Source organism: Ostrinia furnacalis, unplaced genomic scaffold, assembly GCF_004193835.3.
Source record: "Ostrinia furnacalis isolate ACB-3 unplaced genomic scaffold, ASM419383v2 OfSCF1913, whole genome shotgun sequence".
Taxonomy (NCBI): Eukaryota; Metazoa; Arthropoda; class Insecta; order Lepidoptera; family Crambidae; genus Ostrinia; species Ostrinia furnacalis.
This window is the reverse complement of record NW_021132152.1, coordinates 828,626-853,457: the sequence shown is the minus strand read 5'-3', so window position 1 is coordinate 853,457 and position 24,832 is coordinate 828,626. Positions and strand designations below refer to the sequence as shown.

Genomic DNA, 24,832 nt, shown 5'->3' with positions numbered 1-24,832 from the left:
GCTTAATGAAACTTTTCCTCATATTTTTTTCCCAAATCTACATGACCTGACATATCTGCCGATCTATGTTTTTCTTAAAATAAATGGGTAAATTGTTTTGGCTAACATGGCATCCCTAAATTCACTCACACAATAGACAAACGCCAAAATTTTGCGTCACAGTTTTGTTGTAGCGCGAGTTCCGTCCGCCTTTTTTTATAGGTCCATGATTACACGATTAATAACAAAAAAATCATGTATAAACTTAAAAAAAAGGGACATGAACTAAAGGCAAACAGCTACACATATTTTTATTTTTTCATACCTATGGGTTTTATCCTAAGGAAGAAAATGGCACCACAGGTATACAGGTGACCCAAAATTCTGGAGGTACCGGATGCGTTGATAAGGCTTAAAGGTTATTTAAAAATAACTAAAACTGGTCATATCTCAAAACGCATGAAACTTTTTTTTTATGGACATAAATTGTTAGATTCGTCCTAGGCGAAAAGCGAAACGACTGAGAAGAAGTGTGTATGAGTTAATAAAGTATTGTTTGTTTTTCCCCAGGATATGAACCTGCGACTGGCCTTCGCCATAATATCGTCAGCATGCTGGTCAGCCTTCCAGCACGGTTACAACACTGGAGTCATGAACGCCCCGCAAGCTGTAAGTAACTTCATCATCATTTCAGCCACAGGACGTCCACTGCTGAACATAGGCCTCCCCCAATGATTTCCACATCGCCCGGTTGGTAGCGGCCTGCATCCAGCGCCTTCCTGCTACCTTTATGAGGTTGTTGATCGTCCACTGCTGAACATAGGCCTCCCCCTCAGATCATAGAAGGGGCCTCCCCTAATGATTTCCACATCGCCCGGTTGGTAGCGGCCTGCATCCAGCGCCTTCCTGCTACCTTTATGAGGTTGTTGATCCAGCTTGTGGGTGGACGTCCTGCGCTGCGTTTTCCGTTACGTGGCCTCCACTCCAAAACCTTGCTGCTCCATCGGCCATCAGCCTTATGTGTTTTTGACGTAATAACAATGAGATTAATTTTGGGAGATTATTCTTTTTCTTGTCGTGGCGACAACAAACCTACACAGAGTAGCCCAAAACTCCGCCACAAGAGTGGCGTTGTCAGTAGCCTTCATTAAATATTCCTGCGTGAAGTTGTGAATTTGTGTTGAGAATATTCTATTGTGACAGAAGCTCAGTGGTTAAGAAAGCAGACACTAGCGACTCTTCAGCATGTGGACGATTCAAGCCCTTCATATAGAGAACTCATCTTTCTGGACGTGGAAATTCACGGTACTCTACTCAGAAGTCGTGCTAGAAAGCTAGCCGGTTAGAGAGACAGGTTTGACCAGCGTGAGGCACTCCTCACGCTGGTCAAACACTTCCACTTGACACTTCCAAATCTTCCATTTGCCTCATATGGTCTATTTTGAGCGTAAACGAACTAAAGTCGCTGACATAGCCCGACNAACCTTTTCATTCCGCGACTGTACATTAAAATATTTATAATCATCTTTAATGCCTTCATAAAACTATCGGTAAACGTGATTTCATCATCATTTCAGCAATAAAATACAAGGCGTTGACGTGATTTAATAAAAAATATTGATAAAAAGTTAACTTTTCCTTTGTGATGTTGAATTTTCAGATGGTAAAGTACCAAAATACTCCTTCAGAACTTCATAGAAGATCGCAAATCTATCCGCATAGCAATGTGTAAAATCGATGATAAGTTACTCCGAACCCAACTTTAGTAGGTGAGCTTAATACCTCCCGAATATCTCACGAAAGCTGATATTGGAGTTTGAATCTCATTTGACGTAGGACTCGTTGGAATAAATCGACTTTAAAAACAATTTTCATTAGTCCAAGGACCTGAGATTGGTTTCTCGAGATGTAGTTATCGAATCGAGCGAGTCGAGCGATTTTACATTGTTGGGTAAGAATTTTAACTAGTGGTTTTGATAGTCGGAACTGTTTTTGAGTAGAGAGAGGGAATTGCAAGATGCTTCTTCTTGATAAAGTTTTGATTCAATACTATAAGTGATGGATTATTATCATCTTTGTCATGAAATTTAATAATTTCGAATAACGGAAATAAAGAAATTCCAACGTAGGGGAAGCCCGGGCAAACTGAATAACCCAGGTAAAGCGGATAAGCGATTTTTCTGGAACACAATAAGAGATGGCTTTACAAGTTGCGGCTGCGTAGACGAGTGACCCCTCTGACTACGCCATGACAGTTGATTCAAAGCGACTGGTGCCTTTCGTTTATTTTTGTGACAAAAAAATTGTTTAGTGTGTTCTTCTTACGATTTTCGATCAGGTTTGTTCTCATTTCATTTGTTTTTACTGTTAGCTAACCCAAGAACGATTTAGTTTTGCAGATTAACAATGTTTTCTAGTAATATTTGTAATATTAGTATTACATTAAACCGGTATTGAAATATTAAGAAAAGGCATGTTTAGAAATACACGTTTTGGGCAAAGCGGATAGGGCAAAGCGGATAACTTATCCTTGTATGTGTAACTGGTATTTTATTTTTCTTTTCTTTTCTTTTCAGAATAGTGTTTAAGTATAAACGTAAAACAAATAAGAAACGTTAATGGTATTAACTTCTACACCAGTTAAAAGCAAACAAGCAATAAAATACAAAAAAAATGATAGTGAAATGGATCCACCCATAGAGGACTAGATCCAATACTCAGAGTGCCACCGTTAGGCACATTAAAATTGTACGTTATATGATGAACTGGACAGTTATTTCTGCGATGACTGCCAGGTGTTACTGCCTAATATGCTATACCCGACGTAGCTTATCCACTTTACCCAACCGGGTCGGGTAAAGCGGATAATGGACGAGGTTTAGAAAAAGTAATAATTAAGTATGAAGATATTATATTTTGCTACTTTTAACTTTACAATTGCAATTGTGATTATATGTGCCATAAATGAAAACAAAAGGTTGTTCCTAAGTTAAGTATTTCTGTGTTATTTTTTTGTTTTTCCTTAACTTATCCGCGCTGCCCGGGCTTCCCCTACGTTTTAAGAGGTTCGTCAATTAGGAAGATATTCTAGAAGTCACTGACTATATTAGCCAGTAAGACAAAAATAATTTTCTATTGAAACACAAATGTCAGAAATTTCAGGTGTATGCCAATTATTGCAGGGTTGATGTTTAATTTGACCGGACTATATCTTTTGCGAAGATATTGTGCCTACCTAATAAATTCTTGTAACCTTATGAAATAAAAATCGATGTTTTAGCACTTATCTACTAATAAGGGAATAAAGGTATCCTAAAGGAAGTGTCATTGCTACTATAGCAAGTTTTTAACCGACGAAAACAATGACGACCTTTAAATTTTTTAATCTCTTTAAAACCTTTCTAAAATTGTCCAAAATGGTGCTATAATCACAAACTTACAAGCTTTATAAATTAATTTCCACATGCGCCACAGCCCGGAATCCCGGCTCCGACCAGTTCCGCGCCATTACAATAGTTCCCAACTAACTTCTCGCGGGATGAAGGATTCATACACTGCCAACTTTGGTGCTTGTGCAATCTCCAAAATTGTCACACTGAGATAATGTGTGGTTCCGCTTTGGATTTAATTTTGGAACTGGTATAGGGACTGACAGAAAAGACCGTTAGAACAGCTTGATATTTAGTTACTATATCACCATCATCATCATCACTTCAGCCATAGGACGTCAACTGCTGAACATAGGCCTCCCCCAATGATTTCCATGTCGATCGATTGGTAGCGGCCTGCGTCCAGCGCCATCCTGCTACCTTTATGATGTCGTTACTTATTTTTTAAGAAAATGTATACCTATAAAGAGTTCAGGATTTATTAGGACTGCGGGAAGTGTCTGGATGCAGGTAGCTCCAGAACGGTTATTGTAGAAATCTTTGGGGGAGGTCTTTGTTGTGGACATCTTTTGTCCACTTTTGTTTACATCTATAAGGAAGGCTTTAATTCACAATCTACTTCATTAAGCGTCTCCGAAATACTTTTCGCTTGAGTACTACTGAAATTGTATGTATATATTGAAAATATTGAAATTAACATTTATAAAGTTACAGGGTGTTGCATTTGAGCAGTAGAATTCATCCTTTTTGTATGATCTACACTTATTCACTTAAAGCGACACCCTGTACAAAAGCAATATACGGATAACCGGAAGACAATCGCTTCGTTTGCCTTTGTTAAAATTCCAGATGCTTCCTCTTCAAGTTTTTCATTTATAAAATCAATGGAAACTCTCAAAAGCTGTCCGGGACTGAGCAGTCTCTAATCAAACATTCCATCTGAGCCCTCCGGGACTTCGGGTCCCGATCCGGAGATCCGGGGATCCGGGTGCTTTATCCGTATAGTTTGGTGCAATACAACACTTGTAAACATTGCGTTTGCGGGTGAAGGTTGACAGAGAATTGAAGAATTTGGTTGACCAAAAAATCTTATGAGAAGATATTTTAGGGTTTATCTGGGGGCACGGCAGTGCCCCCGCCAAGTCGAGCGCGAAGCAAACACTGCCGTACCATCTTTACTGGAACCATTTCGCCGCATTTTCAGGCCTCTATTTGAGAACCTTTGGATAAGACCAGAACGCAGAAATTTTCGTCATCTAGTAAGCTATAATCACATACTTAAAATCCAAAATTTCAAGTCTGTAGGTCATTTAGTTCCGAAGTTAAGCGAAAGCAAAGTTTCGCATTTATGACACTCACTCACTCACTGATGATCATCAAAATAGAACTAGTACTTCCCATTAACTTAGAGAACTGAAATTGGGTACAGAGTTAGGGTTTAATGGCCACATAAAGGGAAAACTATAAAAACTAGGAAAATCTAAGATCTGGAGTAACACCACATTCATAAAATCAATAGCTACTAGCGCCACACCGGCACCGTGGTGTTCGCCTGTACTGCTCACCGCTAGATGACGCTAGCACTTTGAGCGTCGATTTTCTGCATCGTGGTGTCAAGATTTTTTTCCTTTCTAGACCCCCCCGTCGATTAAGTTGAATGTTGTGTAATTATTTGCATTTCGTTGATTTCGTTTATTATATCGTGAGGTTCGCTAAGGTTAAGTTATTAAAACAATTTCTGATTTGTTGTCCATTTTAAAGGTCGTTGAATTTATTTGTGTTTAATATCTTAAAAAAAATGTCGATAATATTAAAAGAAAAGACGACGACGTTAAATAATTATGCCACTTTCTACAAAAAGAAGTGAAATCCCACCAAAAACATTCTGTAAAAAACTAGCCAAGTCTCGATGGAGCTGCTTGTTTATCTCTAAAAAGTAATGAAATCTAGACAAAGTCTTGCCAAGTCTATGGTTCCTTACTGCGATTTCTTTATTATTACTTAGTTAATGTTGTGTGACTTGGCCGTTGAACAATCTTTATTAAGATAATCATACATAAGTATTATTGAAATACGCAGCGTTATTAAGCCTACAATTGACTGGTTATTGAATCAACGTTTTCCAAGTGCAATTTATTTTCCATCGTCAATGGGTAGCGGTTCTGGCGACAGATTGGTGCAATGGTGTCATGGAGCATCTGGTTTTGTACCCTTCAACGGCCAAGTCACACAACATTAACTAAGTAATAATAAAGAAATCGCAGTAAGGAACCATAGACTTGGCAAGACTTTGTCTAGATTTCATTACTTTTTAGAGATAAACAAGCAGCTCCATCGAGACTTGGCTAGTTTTTTACAGAATGTTTTTGGTGGGATTATACTTTTGAAATGACATGTCGTCCCTCGCATGACTAACTATCCTATCTCAGTTTTGCCACTTTCTCAAAACCACGGGTTTTCAGTTAGGTCATTTCAAATTTAGTTTCTGTTTATACTTTACGGACCTCGTGATAGGAAAAATAGGTACATACAGATACGTGAGTTAGAGAAAATCGTAGACAATGGAAGCAGGAAAAAATTGTAGTCCGTTAGGACTTGAGTTATTATCAAATCGCCAAAATACTAAGATAGGATAGTTAGTCATGCGAGGGACGATGTGATTGGTAGAAATATGACTTCTTAACAAAAAACTTATCCCATAACGTCCACATAAAATATTATTTTTAACGGCAGAAAAGGTTTCAGTTATGTAGGTACCAGTATCACCGTTTTAGGATTTACAGGACTTACGCCCGTATTCACAAACGATGCTTGCTTAAGTGAAGCAGCAACTCGAACGTACAGCGTTGAATAGAGCTCTGTGATTGGTTCATGTTCGTTCGTTCACGCGCACTGTGCGACCTCATAGTAATGTTTGTGAATACCGGCGTAAAAGCAAGTGCTAGTTTTATTAGAATAGAGCGCACCTACATAGAAGATATTTTTAAGCAAAATAGCACCTTATGTGGCGGACACAAACACAATAAATTATGGAACTAGTACGGAACCCCTAGAACTACTGATAGTGTATAACCGATGCCTTACTAAGACCGTGCTAAGACTGACGTTAGCACCTACTAAAACACTATTGGATTTCGAAGGTATTTCAATATTACACCAAACACCGATCTTCATCTCCAATATTGGATTTCAAATTCAATATGGGAAAGCATTTGGTTGAGCAAAATGAAAAATAAATATTCAAATTCTTTATTAGTAGGTACCTACCTACCTGCTTATTGTGTAAGGGCCCTTTTTAGGGTACACACGTTCACACTCTATAACCATTTTGGGACAATAATATCGGGTAATGGAAGTGGTGGAAGAAATTCAGTATTAACTTACTTTTGTGAGAATTTTATTTAATAGAGGTTACAAGAAAACTGGATTTAATCAGTGCGAGCTTGACAGGTAGAGCACACACTGCCTAGTTATTTAAATACACATGACTGCATAAGGTAACTCTCGTTCCATAAAATAGATAAGTAGATAGAACACACTAGACAAGAAAAGAAAGAAACATTTTAGCCAGATGAAGCTCGCTTCCACTTTCAGCCTGATCGTCACACTTAAATTACCATCAAGTGAGATACAGGCCAAGAGCTTCCTCGTTCTGGATAAAAAAAACACGGTAAAACTTAGACAGTCTTATTGCTACAGAGCGATATGTTCCAGAAAACCTAGAGGACAGTTGTTATAAATCTATATCTATACTTATAATAAATCTGTAGAGAGGTCAATTCTGTACATGAAATATATTTTCAAAATAACTATCAGGGGGTGATTAGTAATCGATACTGATGCCAAAAATGCAATCAGTAAAATTTTTGTCTGTCTGTCTGTCCGTCTGTATGTTCCTTATAGAAACAAAAACTACTCGACGGATTTTAAAGAAACTTGGTACAATTATTCTTCATACTCCTGGGCAGGTTATAGTATACTTACGAATTCCCACGGGAACAGGAATTAGCGGGAAAATCCTTTTGTATGAAAAAATCTCAACCGTGTAAGATAGATGAAGGGGGTAAAACGAAATCCACGCGTACGAAGTCGCGGGCGGCCGCTAGTATATAAATAAAGCAATTTAACAGCATTGTTGTGTTTCCGCAGGAGCTATGACAGCCTCTGTGGTTGAAGATTTCGGGTGAAGCTCTCTACCACATTCGGCCTGACCATAATTTACCATACCAAGCCAAGAGCTGAAGCACTTGCGGTGTGGTGTCTTGAAGGTGAACCTTTTGTGGGTAAATAGAAAGACTTAACTTAAAACTGGACTTGCAGTAGTCGGAACGAGAGGTGCTATCAATTTTTTTAAAGATTCAGTGATGTTATTTTCTTGATTTGTCAGATGACTATCAACACCTTTTCTACCAAAACCACCCCCATCGTCACGTGCGCGTTAGTCTTTGACAATCAGCAGCCGGACATCCGTGTCTACCCTCCATCTCTGACTCAACTTATCACTTTTATTTGTGTACGTGACGCACTTGAAATCTTTACATTATTCAGCAAACGTTTCTACTCGTATATTCTAGACTCTAGACAGGCTGTGCCGAAGGATACTGCTTGTGTAAGTGGAGTATAAACAAATAATTAATAAGCTCATTATAAAGAAGCCGATTGTAAACGACAGTGTTAGGATAAAAGATAGGTATAGACCGTGATATTATTTTGAAACTATGTACCAAAATAAAGGTTTTTTTAAAAACCTGAAAATAAAACATGAGGATTGCTTTAACTTATCAATCGCTGTAACTATTTATTTCATAACGATGAACGCTGTGCAATTTGGTAGATGAGTGAGCGCTATTTTTCCTTCATGGGAATTTGCGAAACAAAACATGTAGGCGTATATTATTCATGTAGCAGTGTAAGATCCTAAGAGATCAAAAATCAAATAGAAGGTAAAGTATATTAAAATAATTATTTATACCATGAGTAAGTATTTTCTTCAAGGAATGAGGTCAAAATTACGTGTAGTTAATATAGTTACTTACTCATGTTCACCAAACCTCGAAGATTAAGGTTACTCGTTTACTTTAACAGATACATGTGTAGCTAATCAACAAACAATAATTAACTCTCATTAAAACTTCCGTCGTCAAGATGCAACTTTAACAAGATTGTGAAGTTAGTTTAAAATTCCATCTTGGGTCCTAATGAAGGAGCATCTTAACTAAATTAATTTCCTATAAGCGCCATTGCATCCACTTTGTCGTCAAAATGCCAGCGCTTTAATTAAAAGGGAAAGAGAGATAGATGGAGGGTTAATATTTTGCTGTTATAAGCTTGTTAAAGCAGCTTACACTTTGTCGTTTAGCTGGAAGATTAAAATGGAAGTGCATTTTCAACTAGCGTTGTTGCACGAATGATTGAGTGTCGGAGCTCGGAACTGATTCGTGAGTTTTCTGAAATAATTTTGGATTGAAAATTTATTGTAGGTACAGGTATACCTTTGTCTGTCTGGCTGGTTTGTTTGTCTGTTTGGCCTTTGTCCAGCAGTGGACGTCATTTGGCTGAAACGAAAACGAAACAGGTATACATCTACTCATCTATACTTATAATAAATCTGTAGAGAGGTCAATTCTGTACATGAAATATATTTTCAATATAACTATCAGGGGGTGATTAGTGATCGTCTGTCTGTCTGTCTGTCCGTCTGTATGTTCCTTTTAGAAACAAAAACTACTCGACGGATTTTAACGAAACTTGGTACAATTATTCTTCATACTCCTGGGCAGGTTATAGTGTACTTAGGAATTCCCACGGGAATTAGCGGGAAAATCCTTTTGTATGAAAAATCTAAACCGCTTAAGTTAGACGCTTGAAATTTGGGAAATTTGGGAAATTCCCACGGGAACGGGAGTTAGCGGGAAAAAACATTTCGCCCATTTGCGACGACACTGTGACATCTCGACATNTATTTTGTTTTATTATTTTGAGGGTGCTATCAATGAACGTTGAAGGACAATAATTTAAACAAAATTGAGAAGAAAACAACTATTTATTTATCGGTTTATGCCATGATAACATTGGAATAAACCGATGAATTTGATGATTACAATTAATAAAATTACTTGTAAATAGTGACTTAACACTTTCACAATGGCGGAATGGCGAGATGATTTGCGGGCGGGTGCGGGTGTCTCCTTCTCTCGCTTTCGGCTCGGGCTCTAGTAACTCGGTAACCGATTAAAGCTGATTAGCTGACTGTTTTTACTCTTTCAGATCTGTATGATGCGTTCTCGGTTTTTTTTTATTGTTTTCGGTTGTTTTGCTGATTCGATTCGATACCAAGTATTTTTGTTTCGATACCGATTATGTATCGCAAAATTGATTCGATACAATAAATACTTGGTATCGAATCAAAAGTATCGAGTACCTACTCGTATTTATTAGTATCGGAATATCCCTAAGCCCGACGGATTAGCAAGCTGAAGTGGCAATGGGCAGGTCACATAGTACGCAGAACTGACGGCCGATGGGGCAGCAAGGTTCTGGAGTGGAGAAAGAGAGCGTGCTCCTGCATTAAAAACTTAATGGCCTGATGATGAATCCTCATTTCTTTTGCAGATAATGTCAAAATGGCTACAAGATGACGCTCTAACGGGCACGAATTCGACTCTCTACAATGCGACTGACGATCCAAAAGTGACCACGGTCTGGTCCATAGCTGTCTCCATCTACTGTGTGGGTGGCATGATCGGGGGCTTGCTGACAGGATTTGTTGCTGACAGGTCAGTTTTACTATTGCCTTTGTCCAGTCATCGTCAAATAGTTCGTGACTAGGGTTGCCAGGCGTCCGGCTAAGCCGGACATGTTTGGCTTTTTACGGTCTTGTCCGGCCAAATATTGTGTTGTCCGGCTTTTGGTAGGCTTTTTATTGGGCTGCCGCGCCCAGGCGAAAGTCGAGCCACAGAATAATATGAATAAGCTCACGCATCAGGATGTGATAGTAGACACTCACGAGCTGACACTAATTGCACCTTTTGCTAAATGCACCATTTTGGACCTGGCAACCCTATTCGTGACACTAAAGTGGCCTAAAAGTTGACAGGAAAACCTTATTTCAGGAACAAAAACGTATTGCGAACTAACACTCCTATTCACAAAGGATGCTTGCTTAACTGAAGCAGCAAATCGAACGCACAGCCTTATAGAGCTCTGTGCTTGGTTCGTGTGTATCCCTGTGCGTCCACGCGCACTGTGAGACCTCATAGTAATGTTTGTGAATACGGGCGTTTTATTGTCTACGTTAATTGGGTGTCACGAACTATATATTTGACGCTGACAGTCCTTCACTGGTGAAAACCAAGAAAAAGTTACGAAATCCGCCAGCGAGGGACAACACTACTGAAAGCTGGTGGAAAATATAATATAATCTTCACCGTTTTAATCCTAAATTATTTCAGCTAGTTTTGTTATAAAGTTATTGTTTTTTTTTTTCAGATTTGGAAGAAAACGCGGGTTGCTTCTGAACAATATATTCGTGTTTATTGGGGCCGCGTTGGAAGGAAGCGCGAAGGCTGCCAACTCAGCCGAGATGCTGATCGTTGGAAGGTTGGTAATAAAATAATCATAGACCTGCCCCAGAGTAAATACAAATGAGTAGGTTATCTTCATAGAAACGCACCGAGCGCGGTTTGTATGTGAGCGCGCGAACACGTATGTGGCGCGCACGCACACACTGACAAAATTCGGCGCAACTCCCCGCTAATCCACTAGAGTAAATACAAATGAGTAGGTCATCTTCATAGAAACGCACCGAACGCGGTTTGTATGTGAGCGCGCCAAATACGTATGCGGCGCGCACGCACACACTGACAAAATTAACCGCGCTCGGTGCGTTTCTATGAAGATGACCTACTCATTTGAATTTTGGTACTCTGGCAGTAATAACATTTGGTTAGCCACTAAAAGCAGCATTAAAATCATTTGGTTGGCCAACAAATACTTGGTTTGCATTAAAAACAAATCGTTCAGCGATCCTTGTGTCGCAAATAATCTTGATAATGTTCAGCAATTCAATCACAAAACAGGCAGCATATAAATAAACATTCAGTAGGTAATAAAATAATCATAGACCTGCCCATTCATAAATTCAAAGCTTAAGGGCTATATTTCAACGGGACACCATAGCGGCGCAACCAGTCGCGCTACCAACAAAATGTATGCAGCTTTGCGCAACCAAACGGACACCAGGTGAGTAACTCTCTATAGAGCTGCATACATTTTGTTGGTAGCCGGCGACTGGTTGCGCCGCCATGGTGTCCCGGTGAAATATAGCCCTAAGGACGTAGCACACTTAAATCAACCTAGTAAGGAATCGCAACCGATACGTTTCATCATCATTATTTCAGCCATAGGACTGGGATGTGGGTGGGATTCCACTGCTGAACATAGGTCTCCCCAATTCTTTCCATGTTGATCGATTGGTAGCGGCCTGCATCCAGCGCCTTTCTGCTACATTTATGGAACGTCGGTTCACCTTGTAGGTGGACGTCACACGCTGCATTTTCCAATACATGGCCTACACTCCAGAACCGTGCTGCCCCATCAGCCATCAATGCTGTGTACTTTGTGCCCTGGCAATCCACTTTAGCTTGCTAATCCGTCGGGCTATGTCAGCGACTTTAGTTCGTTTACGGATCTCCTCATTTCTTATTCGATCTCGTACAGAATAGCCCTTTCCATAGCACACTGTTGACACTGTGCAACTTTGAGCTTCTTTATGAGTGGCGCGAACTAGTGAGCACATTTTGTTGTCATTATTTACTATGACGTTTGTGTTGCGACCTCAGACAATGTTTTTTGTTTTGTCTGTCTACACACACATTAACAAAGAGCGTTCTTTGTTTACAGTTTTCTTACCTGAATTAAATGACCGGTCAAGTTCGAATAAGTCTCAAACAATGGGTTCTGTACCCTGATTTCTATAGGTCTAGCGTTTAACTCAGGCAGTGCCTGAGGTATTGGAGAGGCACGGGAGGGGTGACATTGACATTATGACGTGACAGAGCATACAAATGAGGGCTATCTATAGTTTTTATACTTAAGAGTTGGCACCCCTGGCGATTGACAGGACCTTACTCTACAGTGGCGCCATCTTGATGAGTGCAAATGCGATAGTCCTCCTACCACTTTCGCGCTCACCAGCTGGTGCTACTGTCTTCGCTACTAGCAAGTGACAGGACCTTACTCTACAGTGGCGCTAACTGGTGAGCGCTAAAACGATAGCCCTCATTTGAAGGAGATCTGAAATCTCGCTGACGTTTGACTTTACAAAAACACCCTCCCGTGCCGTTCTCCTACCTCAAGATTTAATTGAGTTAAGCGATAAACTTAAATAAAGAAAATTCATTGTTGAAACCTTAGGGAGGCCTTTGTCCAGCTGTGGACGTCATTTGGCTGAAACGAACGAAAGAAAATTTATAATCCCTGCCACACTCAGATCGTTTTCATAATAACATGACTTTCTGAGACCACACGAACAAAAATCTGGTATAGGTATTACATATTTACTTTACTATGTCATCATCAGGCCATTTAGTTTACCAGAGGCAAATGTAGGATTTGTCCTACACTCCCCACGCTGCCGCGCTGGCCAGACGGGTTGGGGAGGTCTAAGTTCGCATATTTTGTCCCTTAGGCCTGGTTTTTTGATTCGTAGTTAAAATAACCAATGGTCAAGTTTGACAGATGTCAAATGACAAGTGGTTAAATATCAGAAAAAAATGTTTTTCGAACAATGGTTAGCTTGACTTTTAGTACATTTGTTAACTATTAGTTAACATTTTGTTAATATTTAACCATTAGTAGCAAAATTTAACAATTTGTTATTTTAACTACGAATCAAAAAACTGGGCCTTAGTCGCCTCTTACGACATCCACTGGAAGAGTGGGGGTGGTTCTCTGCTCTGGCGGAGTTCTATTCTGATTTTGGCATTTTTATTACGGAACCCTAAACAACCAGCTTTTTTTCATACTATTGTTATATTCGTCCTCTCTGACCCGAGTGTCTCAAGAGTCAAGACTGTATAATTGTTTTTTTATTGAAATAAGACATGGGTGAAGTCAAATCTTCCATTTGCCTAAGGTTCTAGAATTAAAACACCTCCCCGGGTTCGCTCCGTCGCAGTAAAATCGACCGGGTTGTTGGGTCGGGCCTTGATATAAGTTTTTTTTAAAGATTATTAGTAATTTGTAATTTAGTCCCGTTAGCCTCTATTGGTAAGCTAAATATGCTTGTGTTACGAGTGGGCTCACCACAATAGTCGAGCGGCGGTGGGATTCAAACCCGCGTTCCTCGGATCGAGTCGGCCAGTCCGACCCCTTCACCACGGTCCTTCACCGTTCGACTATCGTGGCTTCAAGTAATTCTCTTGCTACCTACCATTGCCATAAAACTCTCTGGGACGGCCATGTTGACTCGCTCATAAGTATGTCAATTGACATGGTGTCAAATGCACTATTGTAATTGAACCCACGGTCTCAGGTTGGTGATCGGCGTAAACAACGGATTGAACGCCGGTCTGGCGCCGATGTACTTGGCGGAGATATCGCCAGTGTCGCTTCGAGGATCGGTAAGTTAAATAAATTATAAATTACATACTTATAACTTGAAAAAATCGAACTGCCTAAGGCGGGAATCGAACCCACGACCTTTCGCTTGCCGGGCGACTGCTCTTCCATCTGAGCTACTATTTTAAACACTGAACCCGTTTAAACTCCGCCACTCAAGTATTGTTCTAGGTTTTTGGCACCCTGTGCGTCCACGCGCACTGTGAGACCTCGTATGAAGTGTTAGTCCAGTAATGGCCTAGCTAGACTACCATTGTCTGATTAAAAACAACAATTTATGAATTCGCAAAAGATTATGAGACATGACTTTAAGGTTTTTTTCTTTAAATATTTGACGATTTGTTAAGCACTAGGTTTACTTAATAATCTAAATTAACTCAAAGGTGACTGACTGACTGACTGACATAGTGATCTATTAACGCACAACCCAAACCACTGGACGGATCGGGCTGACATTTGGCATGCAGGTAGATGTTATAACGTAAGCATCGGCTAAGAAAGGATTTTACGAAACTCCACCCCTAAGGGGGTAAAACGGGATTCACGCGTACGAAGTCGCGGGCGGCCGCTGGTAGCAAATAATATTTGTAGAAATTTTTGATTTTGACTGGCTTTGTATTTTTTGTTCAGATAGGAACGGTCTACCAGCTAGTCATCACGATGACAATCCTTCTCTCGCAAGTCCTGGGGTTGACATCAGTCCTCGGCACCGAGACTGGTTGGCCATGGCTGCTTGCTGTCACTGTCATCCCAGCTGTCATCCAGTGCGCAACGCTACCCAGGTGCCCGGAGTCGCCTAAGTACCTTCTGCTGAATAAAGGACAGGAATTGCACGCTCAGAGAGGTAAGAATAGCTTACCTGGATTAATCTTTAGAGCCACATACTTTTAGCATCGGCGATTCAGCTGCTTTTAGAAGCTGCTACAAATTCCACACACATAGCTCGGAGAGCTGATGGCCGCTGGGGCAGGAAGGTTCTTGAGTGGCGACCACGAGCCGGAAGACGTAGCGTGGGCAGGCCTCCCACTAGGTGGACCGACGGTCTGGTGAAGGTCGCGAGAGGTGACTGGATGCGAGCGGCGCAAGACCGGTCTTTGTGGAAATCCTTGGGGGAGGCCTTTGTCCAGCAGTGGACTTTGTAATGTCAATGTGTATCATTTAGTACCAAATAAATATTTTTTTTTTCTTTCTTTCTTTCTTTCGGCTGAAACGAACGAAGGTACGAACAAACAAATTCCACACCGCACACTGAAGCCTAGGCACAGACCACCGATTTTTTATCCTCGGGTAACTCGCTCTCAAAATCGGTGGTCTGCGCCTGGGCTAAAAAGCAACAGCAGTCGCTAAAACACGCGATTTCGATACCGCGTCCGAACGCATGTAGTCGAAATAGCGATGCTGCATCGATACAGTCGCAAAACTGCCGATCGCCGATGCTAAAAGACTTCTAAAGTAAAAAGTAACATGTCTGAGCTGTGGCCCCGAATATTTTGAAAAATCGTTTCGTCACTATTACGTGCTCTGTGGGACTAGACAAAGTGCAAATTATAATCGTAAACCAGTCGAAAAGTGGTCGAAAAGCCCTTTTTCCAACCGACTTCAAAAAAAGGAGGAGGTTCTCAATTCGACCCGTATGTTTTTTTTTTCTATGTTTGTTACGCGATAACTCCGTCAATTATGAACCGATTTGAACAAATCCATTTTCGGCGTTTAAGTAATACCTCAAGGGTGGTCCCATTTAAATTTAATAATAAAAAAACCGGCCAAGTGCGAGTCGGGCTCGCGCACAAAGGGTTCCGTAGCAGCAAATATAATAAACTTATTATGTCAATTTAATCAACCTATCTCAAAAACTATAAGAGATACTTTGATCAAACCAAAAATCGTTGAAAGAGTTAATTAGCATGCATCACCTCTATTTTTTTTAGAATTTTATACCCCGTAGTTATAAAAATAGAGGGGGGGGGACATACTTTTTACGACTTTGAGAGCTGATATCTCAAAAACCGTTCACTTTAAGAAAAATGTTTTTTAGAAAACTTTATATCATTTTAAAAGACCTTTCCATTGATACCCCACACGGGTATGTACATCGAAAAAAAATTTTCATCCCTCAGTTACATGTATGGGGGGCCCCACCCCCAATTCTTTTTTTTACTATTTAGTGTCATAATTTTGTAGCGGTTCATACAACACATATTCCCATCAAATTTCATCACTGTAGTACTTATAGTTTCCGAGTAAATCGGCTGTGACAGACGGACAGACGGACAGACGGACAGACGGACAGACGGACAGACGGACAGACGGACAGACGGACATGACGAAACTATAAGGGTTCCGTTTTTGCCATTTTGGCTACGGAACCCTAAAAATCAGGAATATAAAGTTTGCTTACCCGTATTTAGCAAAATTCGTCCATAACGTCGTCATTTTCTGGATCATATCCGTTTCAAAGAGTGTGGGTATGATTTCTTGGCTAAATAAATAAAATAACTCGTCGCCATGTGTGGCGCCACTCGCGTTATGAGAGCCCACACTCCGCTTCAATATGTTCCTTCTACCCTCATAACCAAATAAGTAATGCCACACTGGTTGCTCACTCGTCTGCATTATGAGATTCGTTTCTTCTACCGGAGGGTAGTTATTAAATGGCTCCCCATATAATTTGGATATCTGTGGTATGGTCTTTGCTGATATCTCGTTTTCACCCATGTACAGTTTTTTCACTTTTTGAGCTACATCTTTCCGTACTTCGTCAGATGGAAATTCCAAGTCTTTTGGAAACACCATTTCGTAATCGACTTTTTCTAAATAATGTGTGTTCTCCATACCAGCAAATAACAATCCTTCTTCTGTATTAGATCCTATAATCATAGGCACTTTATTGTATTTTCCATCTACTAAGATATTGTAAGGCAAATCTGTCAAAAAAGGTTCTTCTCCTTCTATAATTTTCTCAGCACACGGCGAGAATTGTATTTCTGATAACATTATTGTAGTGCCTTCTAATCTTGGCACTCTTGCTACGACCAAATCTGAATCACTACTGTTCATAAAAAACTTATGTATTTCATGAGGATCTTTGCTATCAAGACCCATTGCTTTGGCATGCAAACTGGCCTGAAAGACTTGGTCAAATTGGAAGACAAAACCTGACAGAGCAGAGCCACTTTGCGCGATAGCTTTGTGGAAGAGGCCCTTGGACATTGGCGAAAGGACGTGCAAAGCAACAGAGGCTCCTCCAGCACTCTCGCCAAAGATGGTTACATTATCCGGGTCACCGCCGAACGCCCTGATGTTCCTCTGTACCCACTTCAACGCTGCTACTTGGTCTTTCATGCCTGCGTTCCCTGGGGCTGCCTTGATACCCAAGCACAAAAACCCTTGAACATGTAGCCTGTAGTTGAAAGTGACTAGCACAACTCCTTTACTTATTAAGTAGTCTGGACCATACACGAACCTTGATGCTGACCGTCGGAAAAATGCTCCTCCATGGATAAAGACCATGACTGGCAAAGGTTTTTCTGGTTCATTATTTGTGTACAAAGGTGTGTAAACATTGAGTACCAAGCAATCTTCCTGGCCGTTCGTGTATTTTGACCCGAGAGACCACGTTTGTGTGCAGCGTATGTGATCGTCAATCGCTTCAAATACTCCATCCCATTTAGGCTCAGGACCAGGTGCCTGAAATGTCAATGCAATCAGGTAGTGAATATGGTGAACGTTAGTATACCTAGCTATCAAGATAATTATATTTTTTGCTCAATGTCCGATCATTGGGGTAATGGACAAAGCAGAACAATGCCAGCCAGTTTAGGTCAAGGTATCGAGAATCGAAGAGAAAAGTAATCGAGATTAGTGGCACCCTTTCAGATTTATCACATCCCCAAAATTTTATAGTAAGATTCTAGACACAACATTTTAGTGCTCTTTGCTATCTGGCGTCTAAAGTGCCTCCATGATGTCTCGCTCAGTCCCGTGGTCTACGTGGTTAAGCAGTTATCACACCTGGCATTCAGTGATCTCATCTACGCATCTAGTATCTTCTCCTTCTTGCCTCAAAGACGCTATTATCAGATCATAATCTGAATCATCTTGTTTTATCTAATGTTTTATCTAACCTGAAATCGCTGTTGTACAGTGGCGTAGGGAATGGCGAGGTAACGCGCGTGCGAGCCGTCGGGAGAGACGGAGCCGCGCAGCCAGCCGCCGCTCACGCGCACCGGCGGCGTCGGCTGCCGCACCAGCCGCGCCGCCCACAGCGCCCACAGCACCACCCACTTGCTGCGACCGCGCATGCCGGCTTCTGAAAGCGAACATCATCATCATCATCATCATTTCAGCCATAGGACGTCCACTGCTGAACATAGGCCTCCCCCAATGCTTTCCATGTTGATCGATTGGTAGCGGCCTGCGTCCAGCGCTTCCCTGATACCTTCATGCTGCGTTTCTCGGTACGCGGCCTCCATTCCAGAACCTTGCTGCCCCATCGGCCGTGAGTTCTGCGTACTATGTGTCCTGCCCATTGCCACTTCAGCTTGCTAATCCGTCGGGGCAAAGCAAACGTCACTCAGCATTCATCATTAAGTCTCCATTGCAGAAGTAGGTCTCTAATCAGAGGCAAAATAAGGGTTTTGCCCTCGCTCGCTAGATGGTTTGGCCCAAACCCCCAAACCGTTTGGGGTGGCCTGACATTCCACATCACGCACTTGCCACTCACGTGCATGCCGGCCTGTGAAAGGGAACATCAACATCATCAAATTGAGTCTCTATTGCAGAAACACGACCCCCTCTTTAATCATTAAAGGGAACATGACTTTTGGAGAAACTTCTTCTTTCGTTGTTTACACCAGAGGTTTTACAGTGTCAAGTCAGACAAAACTGTGCCAGCTTTTCTGCAGAACTCATCATTGAGTCTCCATTGCAGAAGCACGATACCTTCTAATCTGAGGCCAGATAAGGGTTTTGCCCTCGCTCGGTACATGAAACTATAAATAAATTAACTTATCTTGTAAATAACGATAACGATTTACTAATTCAATAAGCTTGCTTTGTCATAAAAGAAATACTCGTATTTTAAGTCTCTTTAAAAGGTATGTGTATTGAATGTGACTTATAAATTACTGAAGTAAAAAAATAGTAGAATGTACTAAGAACTTGGCTGTAGAACTTCATGCCTTTGCCGATACAGAATTTGTGATTTAAAAATAAACAAGAGCTCTACCGCACTGACGTATTTCTCCTCCATGCGCTCTACCGTCTCTTGACGACTTCTAGTAAATGAAAGAGACAGATACAGAGAAACAAAAAAATTATGTAGCTCAAATAATATTTGACATTGACACTGTCTTTGACGTTTCTATTTGTAAATTTTGTGATAAGGTAGGAGCCTAAACATATCTACTAATAAAGGGGTGAAATTCAGACTAGTTTTTGATACCTAGGTCTCTATTTCTCTGTATTATTAAACTGTGTCAACAAGCACAAGAAAATCAAATGCCATTTTGTTTTGATTTCTATTGTTGTTTTATTCAGACTTAAGTTTGTTCATTCCGTAAACAAGCTAGGTAGGTAAATGTTTATTGGTTAATATAACAACAAACGAATCAAAATATGTAAATACTTACTTGAATTCCAAATTCAATCACAAGAACTTCTCTATTACTATAACCTAACTGATTCTGTCACTGAAGTTATTTACCTAGTAATTTTATGAGATACCACTGGTCTATTTAATTGCCACAACACTCAATATGTTTAGTATAATATAGATAGTTTATTAAAAATTATTTATTTGAAGTTTATTGTTAAAGTCACCTTTCGCAATGGAGCATTTCATAATTACTTGCTTTGCTCATATTTCGTCGGTGCTATGACAACCTTGACAGTATGTTAATATTACCGAGGTATGACTATAACCCAAAGTCCATGTCGGATGATAACAGCATATTCGACCTTGTCCGAATATTATTTTGGTTCTCCGGTCAACAAGAACATAAGTATACTTACGCTCGTATTCACAGACGATGCTTGCTTAAGTGATGCAGCAAATCGAACGCACAGCGTTGATAGAGCTCTGTGGCTGGTTCATGTGTCACCCTGTGCGTCCACGCGCACTGTGAGACCTCATAGTAATGTTTGTGAATACAGGCGTTGTTCATGTATAAATATCTGAGCATTTTAGGGAGTTATGCATTTTATTAAGTGAATAAGTGGCAGTAACGGTCTCACATAGGGCCATTGGTAGGCAAGTATAATTATTCTAATTGAATTCTGTAATACTCTTAACTGAAATGAAAACAAAATATACACAATGTAGCAGCGTCTTACATGGGAATCGAGAGAAAAACCCATTCATAATATACATCAAGGAAGACTTAGATATTAAAAAACTTATTATGTCAATTTAATCAACCTATCTCAAAAACTATAAGAGATACTTTGATCAAACCAAAAATCGTTGAAAGAGTTAATTAGCATGCATCACCTCTATTTTTTTTAGAATTTTATACCCCGTAGTTATAAAAATAGAGGGGGGGGGGNAAAAAAAATTTTCATCCCTCAGTTACATGTATGGGGGGCCCCACCCCCAATTCTTTTTTTTACTATTTAGTGTCATAATTTTGTAGCGGTTCATACAACACATATTCCCATCAAATTTCATCACTGTAGTACTTATAGTTTCCGAGTAAATCGGCTGTGACAGACGGACAGACGGACAGACGGACAGACGGACAGACGGACAGACGGACAGACGGACAGACGGACATGACGAAACTATAAGGGTTCCGTTTTTGCCATTTTGGCTACGGAACCCTAAAAACAACCCCAAGGGTGGAAAATTGGGGATGAACTTTTTTATACGCAATATCTCCGCCGATTATAAACCAATTTGAACGATAATTTTTTTGTTGAATAGGTATTATCAAAAGGGTGGTTTCATGCGAATTTGAAGAAAATATTTTACCCCCAAGGGTGGAAAATTGTGGATGAATTTTTTTATACGCAATATCCGCCGATTATGAACCAATTTGAACGATTATTTTTTTGTTGAATAGGTATTATCAAAATTTTTTAATTTTTAGTTTTTTTTTTGTGTTCACGCATTTGAAGTCGGTTATATTTTTTTTTTAAAGTTAATTGTATGGAGTTTTGACGGATTCGATTTTCGATTCGATCAAAAAGTGCGTTTTGTCTAGGGGGGCTGTGGTCACCAGTTGGCGACATGGCGCCACTATAGAGTGAAATTCAGACCTCATCCAGTACTTTTGAAAAAATAAATTAAATATCAAAATATAGATGGCGCTGTATACGTTCAGCTTGTAATTAGTACATTAACTTAGCGATAGATGGCGCATGCATAAGTAATATTATTTCATATTCATTAAAAATAACATTTTATACTCTTCTTACAGCTCTGAACTGGCTCCGAGGCGATGTAGCGGTTCACGGTGAAATGGAAGAAATGCACCAGGTGAGCAGAATCATTACAATTTCATATTATGAATTTTCTATATTTTTTAGAAAATTTATCAATGTGTTTTTAGTTATTATTTCAAAAAACAAACCGGGCCGTGCCCACCCCGAATGATCTAGTACCCCACGATTCGTCTTTAGTACACACTCATGGGCTATGATACTAATATTACTAATATCATCCTCCTTCTCCAGGCCCCCTTGAAAAATAGTCTTAGAAATTACGCTAATGGTGTCAAATAAAAACTGTTTCCATCCATCTATGTTCCAGGAAGCCGAAAAGAACAAAATAAGCAAGAAAGCGACTGTCAGAGAACTCTTCAGTAACAGACAACTCAGACAGCCTCTTCTCATAGCAATGGTGGTGATGGTAGCTCAACAGCTGTCAGGCATCAACGCTGTTATATTCTTCTCCACAGACATCTTTAGGAAGGTTAAATTGGATAAGGCGCAGTCGCAGTACGCTACCTTGGGTAAGACCTGTTTTATCATCATCATCATTTCTGCCATAGGACGTCCACTACTGAACATAGGCCTGCCCCAATGATGGCCGGTTGGGAGCGGCCTGAATCCAACGCCTTCCTGCTACCTTTATGAGGTCGTCGGTCCACCTTATTTACTTGCGATTAACTTCTTCTTAAATTGAGGTGAATCTTACTTAATACTAAAAAGTTACCACTTTCTAAGTAATAAATGTTTTTGATTTGATTTGATTTATTCTTTTTTATGCAGGAATGGGCGCCATGAATGTCGTGATGACAGTGATCAGTCTGTTCCTGGTGGAAGTAGCTGGCAGGAAGACTCTGCTGCTGACCGGTTTCAGTGGGATGTTTGTAACCACCATACTGTTGTGTGTCTCCAATATGTATGTGAGTATCAAATTGTAGCTGTCTATAAAAACTTAAGGATGTAGCAAACTTATCAACCCGGAAAAGAATCGTAACCGTATCAACTCGAGGCGGTCAGTATTCTTTGTATGAAAGAAACTCGATACTGCAACGCACTCTTATCCGCACCGTAACATAAAAGAAACGCCTCGCGGTCGACAGCGCGCGGAAGGCGATGACAGCTCGCGAAAGGCAATACGGTGTTGGTCGTCGTTGATAATTCTGTTCTTGCAGATGATTTCAATTTTTACTAAACCGACTCATAATCTTTCATACCCTCTGGGTGCTATGTTTCTAAACTGATACAACCCTCCTCAATAAAAAGTAAATAAAGGGCAATTATGTAATGCCAAACGTTCAACCTAATATTATTACTAGTTTCAACGTCCGCGTCCGTTCATTTTGGTCCAATATTTTGCCAGACTAGACTAGAATAGACTGTCAAATGTCAATGTTACTGAATTGGAACATGTTTCTCGCTCTTCTTCTCTAGCTCTCTAATCTTTATCTCTAATAATTAAGCCTTACATGTCTACACTTGCCATTCAACATCAGGACATGTTGTTATCCTATCGTTTCATGTTCCAGACTCATCTAGTGTGGGTGTCGTACGCGTGTATAGTTCTGGTCATCCTTTTCGTGGTCATGTTCGCCGTCGGTCCTGGCTCCATTCCATGGTTCCTTGTGACTGGTAAGTGATAACTGGAGGAGAATGCAATTATGGCATTAAGTTAATCCTTTTGTACTCTATTCAAGGTGCTAGCAAGTTTAACTAAAAATAAATTGAATTAATAAAGTTCCTTGAAGACCCTAGTAAATAGGACTAATGTAGACACCTACTACTTTATGTCACTTGTCTGTTGATACAAAGTTGTAAGTAGTTTTTTAGCCAATTCATTTATTATTTAAGAGCGATAAAACTTTATAATGTGCACATTATGTGTTCATCGTAGTACCTTAAGTAACTTTAGGTAACTGGAGCACATCAGTTTTTATTCTGAACAGCTTACGTAATAAATTATAGCTTTTAATTATTATTTTTTTATGGAAGTAAATAAATTTAATCTGTGGTTTTCAGAGTTGTTCAACCAATCCGCGAGGCCTACTGCGTCATCTGTGGCGGTGACCGTCAACTGGGCCGCGAACTTCATCGTCGGTCTCAGTTTTCTACCAATATCGGTACGTAAACAGAAATATAGATGGCGTTACTTAGGTATTATAAGTTGAGTTTAGTTTATTTTACTTGACACTAGATGGCGAGTCACGATTTCTTTTTCCCCTATGGCTTGCATGTATGCACATGTGTCAAGTTGACTGCTTTTAATGGTGAACAAATTAATGAAAATTAACATTTCAAAAAATTTTTTTAGTTGGTGGTAAATCCTGTTTTTTTGTTACAGTTGGCGCTCGGTTCATACACTTTCATAATATTCGCAGTGCTGCAACTATTGTTCATCATTTTCATATTTTTCAAAGTGCCCGAAACGAAAAACAAGACTGTTGAAGAAATAACTGCCATGTTTAGACAACAAATGTAGAAATTATAAAGTTTTTAAACAATTTTGTACTTAAATATTGACATCGTAATTTGATAAGGCAATTTAAAAACTTGTCACAACAACGTGCTTCCTAATTTTTAGTTTAAGTGGTCCAATTTATTCATCTATCTCTCTTATGCCAGCATTTAGTAAGAAGTTGAAACTAGATTTTTAAAGTTGTGAAGTTGACGAATTTATAAATATTCTAATTTTCGACAATAATATGTACGTTATGTACACAACCAATTTATATAAACTTTTGTAGCAGTTTCGCTATGGGATTTATTTATTATTTTTTTGTCAAAATGTAGTATTAAAACATATTTGACTCAAATTTTAATGAAAGTGTAGTATAGATCACTTACACCGAATGTTTGAATACCGAACACACAAATAAGGGAGTATACGCAAGACTTCAGCGCGACAAGCGTACACAGTTTCAAATATTTGCTATTTGCTTGTATTGATCGCCTCAACTGTTGCCGCGAGAGCTATCCTATAGCGTTAATAATGTTAATACTCTATGGAACAATCTCAGTGAAAACTTTATTTAAGAAAATGTTTAGGCTTAAGAAAAAGGTTTATTTTTGCATTTGTATGATAAGTTGTCTGAATAATTTATTTGTATGATCAGTGGGAAAGCAGAAGTGAATACTTAAAAACTGACATGACAAAAACATCTATTTAACCTACACAAACTAATTATTTAAAGCATTTTGATTGTTCCCATGTCATTTTAAAGCATTTGATCTGTGTAATTAATTTATTTTTAGTGGTAATGAGAAGAAATCTCCAGTCGTATGATTAACTTTTATACGAATTAAATGTTTTTTTAAATAATTAAACATGCAACGTCTTTTATTTTATTACTAGCTTTAGTCCTACTTTAGTCCGTGGAATTAACATTTCTATTACAGAAAGATACTAAACTAATTTAAAT

The 24,832-nt window shown here is 39.6% G+C and overlaps 1 protein-coding gene across 1 annotated transcript; it reads left to right on the top strand.

Annotated features, from left to right (window-relative positions):
* Positions 1 to 524: 524 nt before the first annotated feature.
* Positions 525 to 24,722, top strand: LOC114354065 (solute carrier family 2, facilitated glucose transporter member 1). The gene is made up of 11 exons (XM_028306321.1): positions 525 to 648; positions 9,981 to 10,144; positions 10,857 to 10,967; positions 13,903 to 13,990; positions 14,619 to 14,832; positions 21,407 to 21,465; positions 21,739 to 21,940; positions 22,200 to 22,336; positions 22,943 to 23,045; positions 23,433 to 23,533; positions 23,755 to 24,722. The coding sequence occupies exons 1-11, from the start codon at positions 553 to 555 to the stop codon at positions 23,890 to 23,892; spliced, it is 1,413 nt and encodes a 470-aa protein (XP_028162122.1). The 5' UTR covers positions 525 to 552; the 3' UTR covers positions 23,893 to 24,722.
* The last annotated feature ends 110 nt before the right edge of the window (positions 24,723 to 24,832 follow it).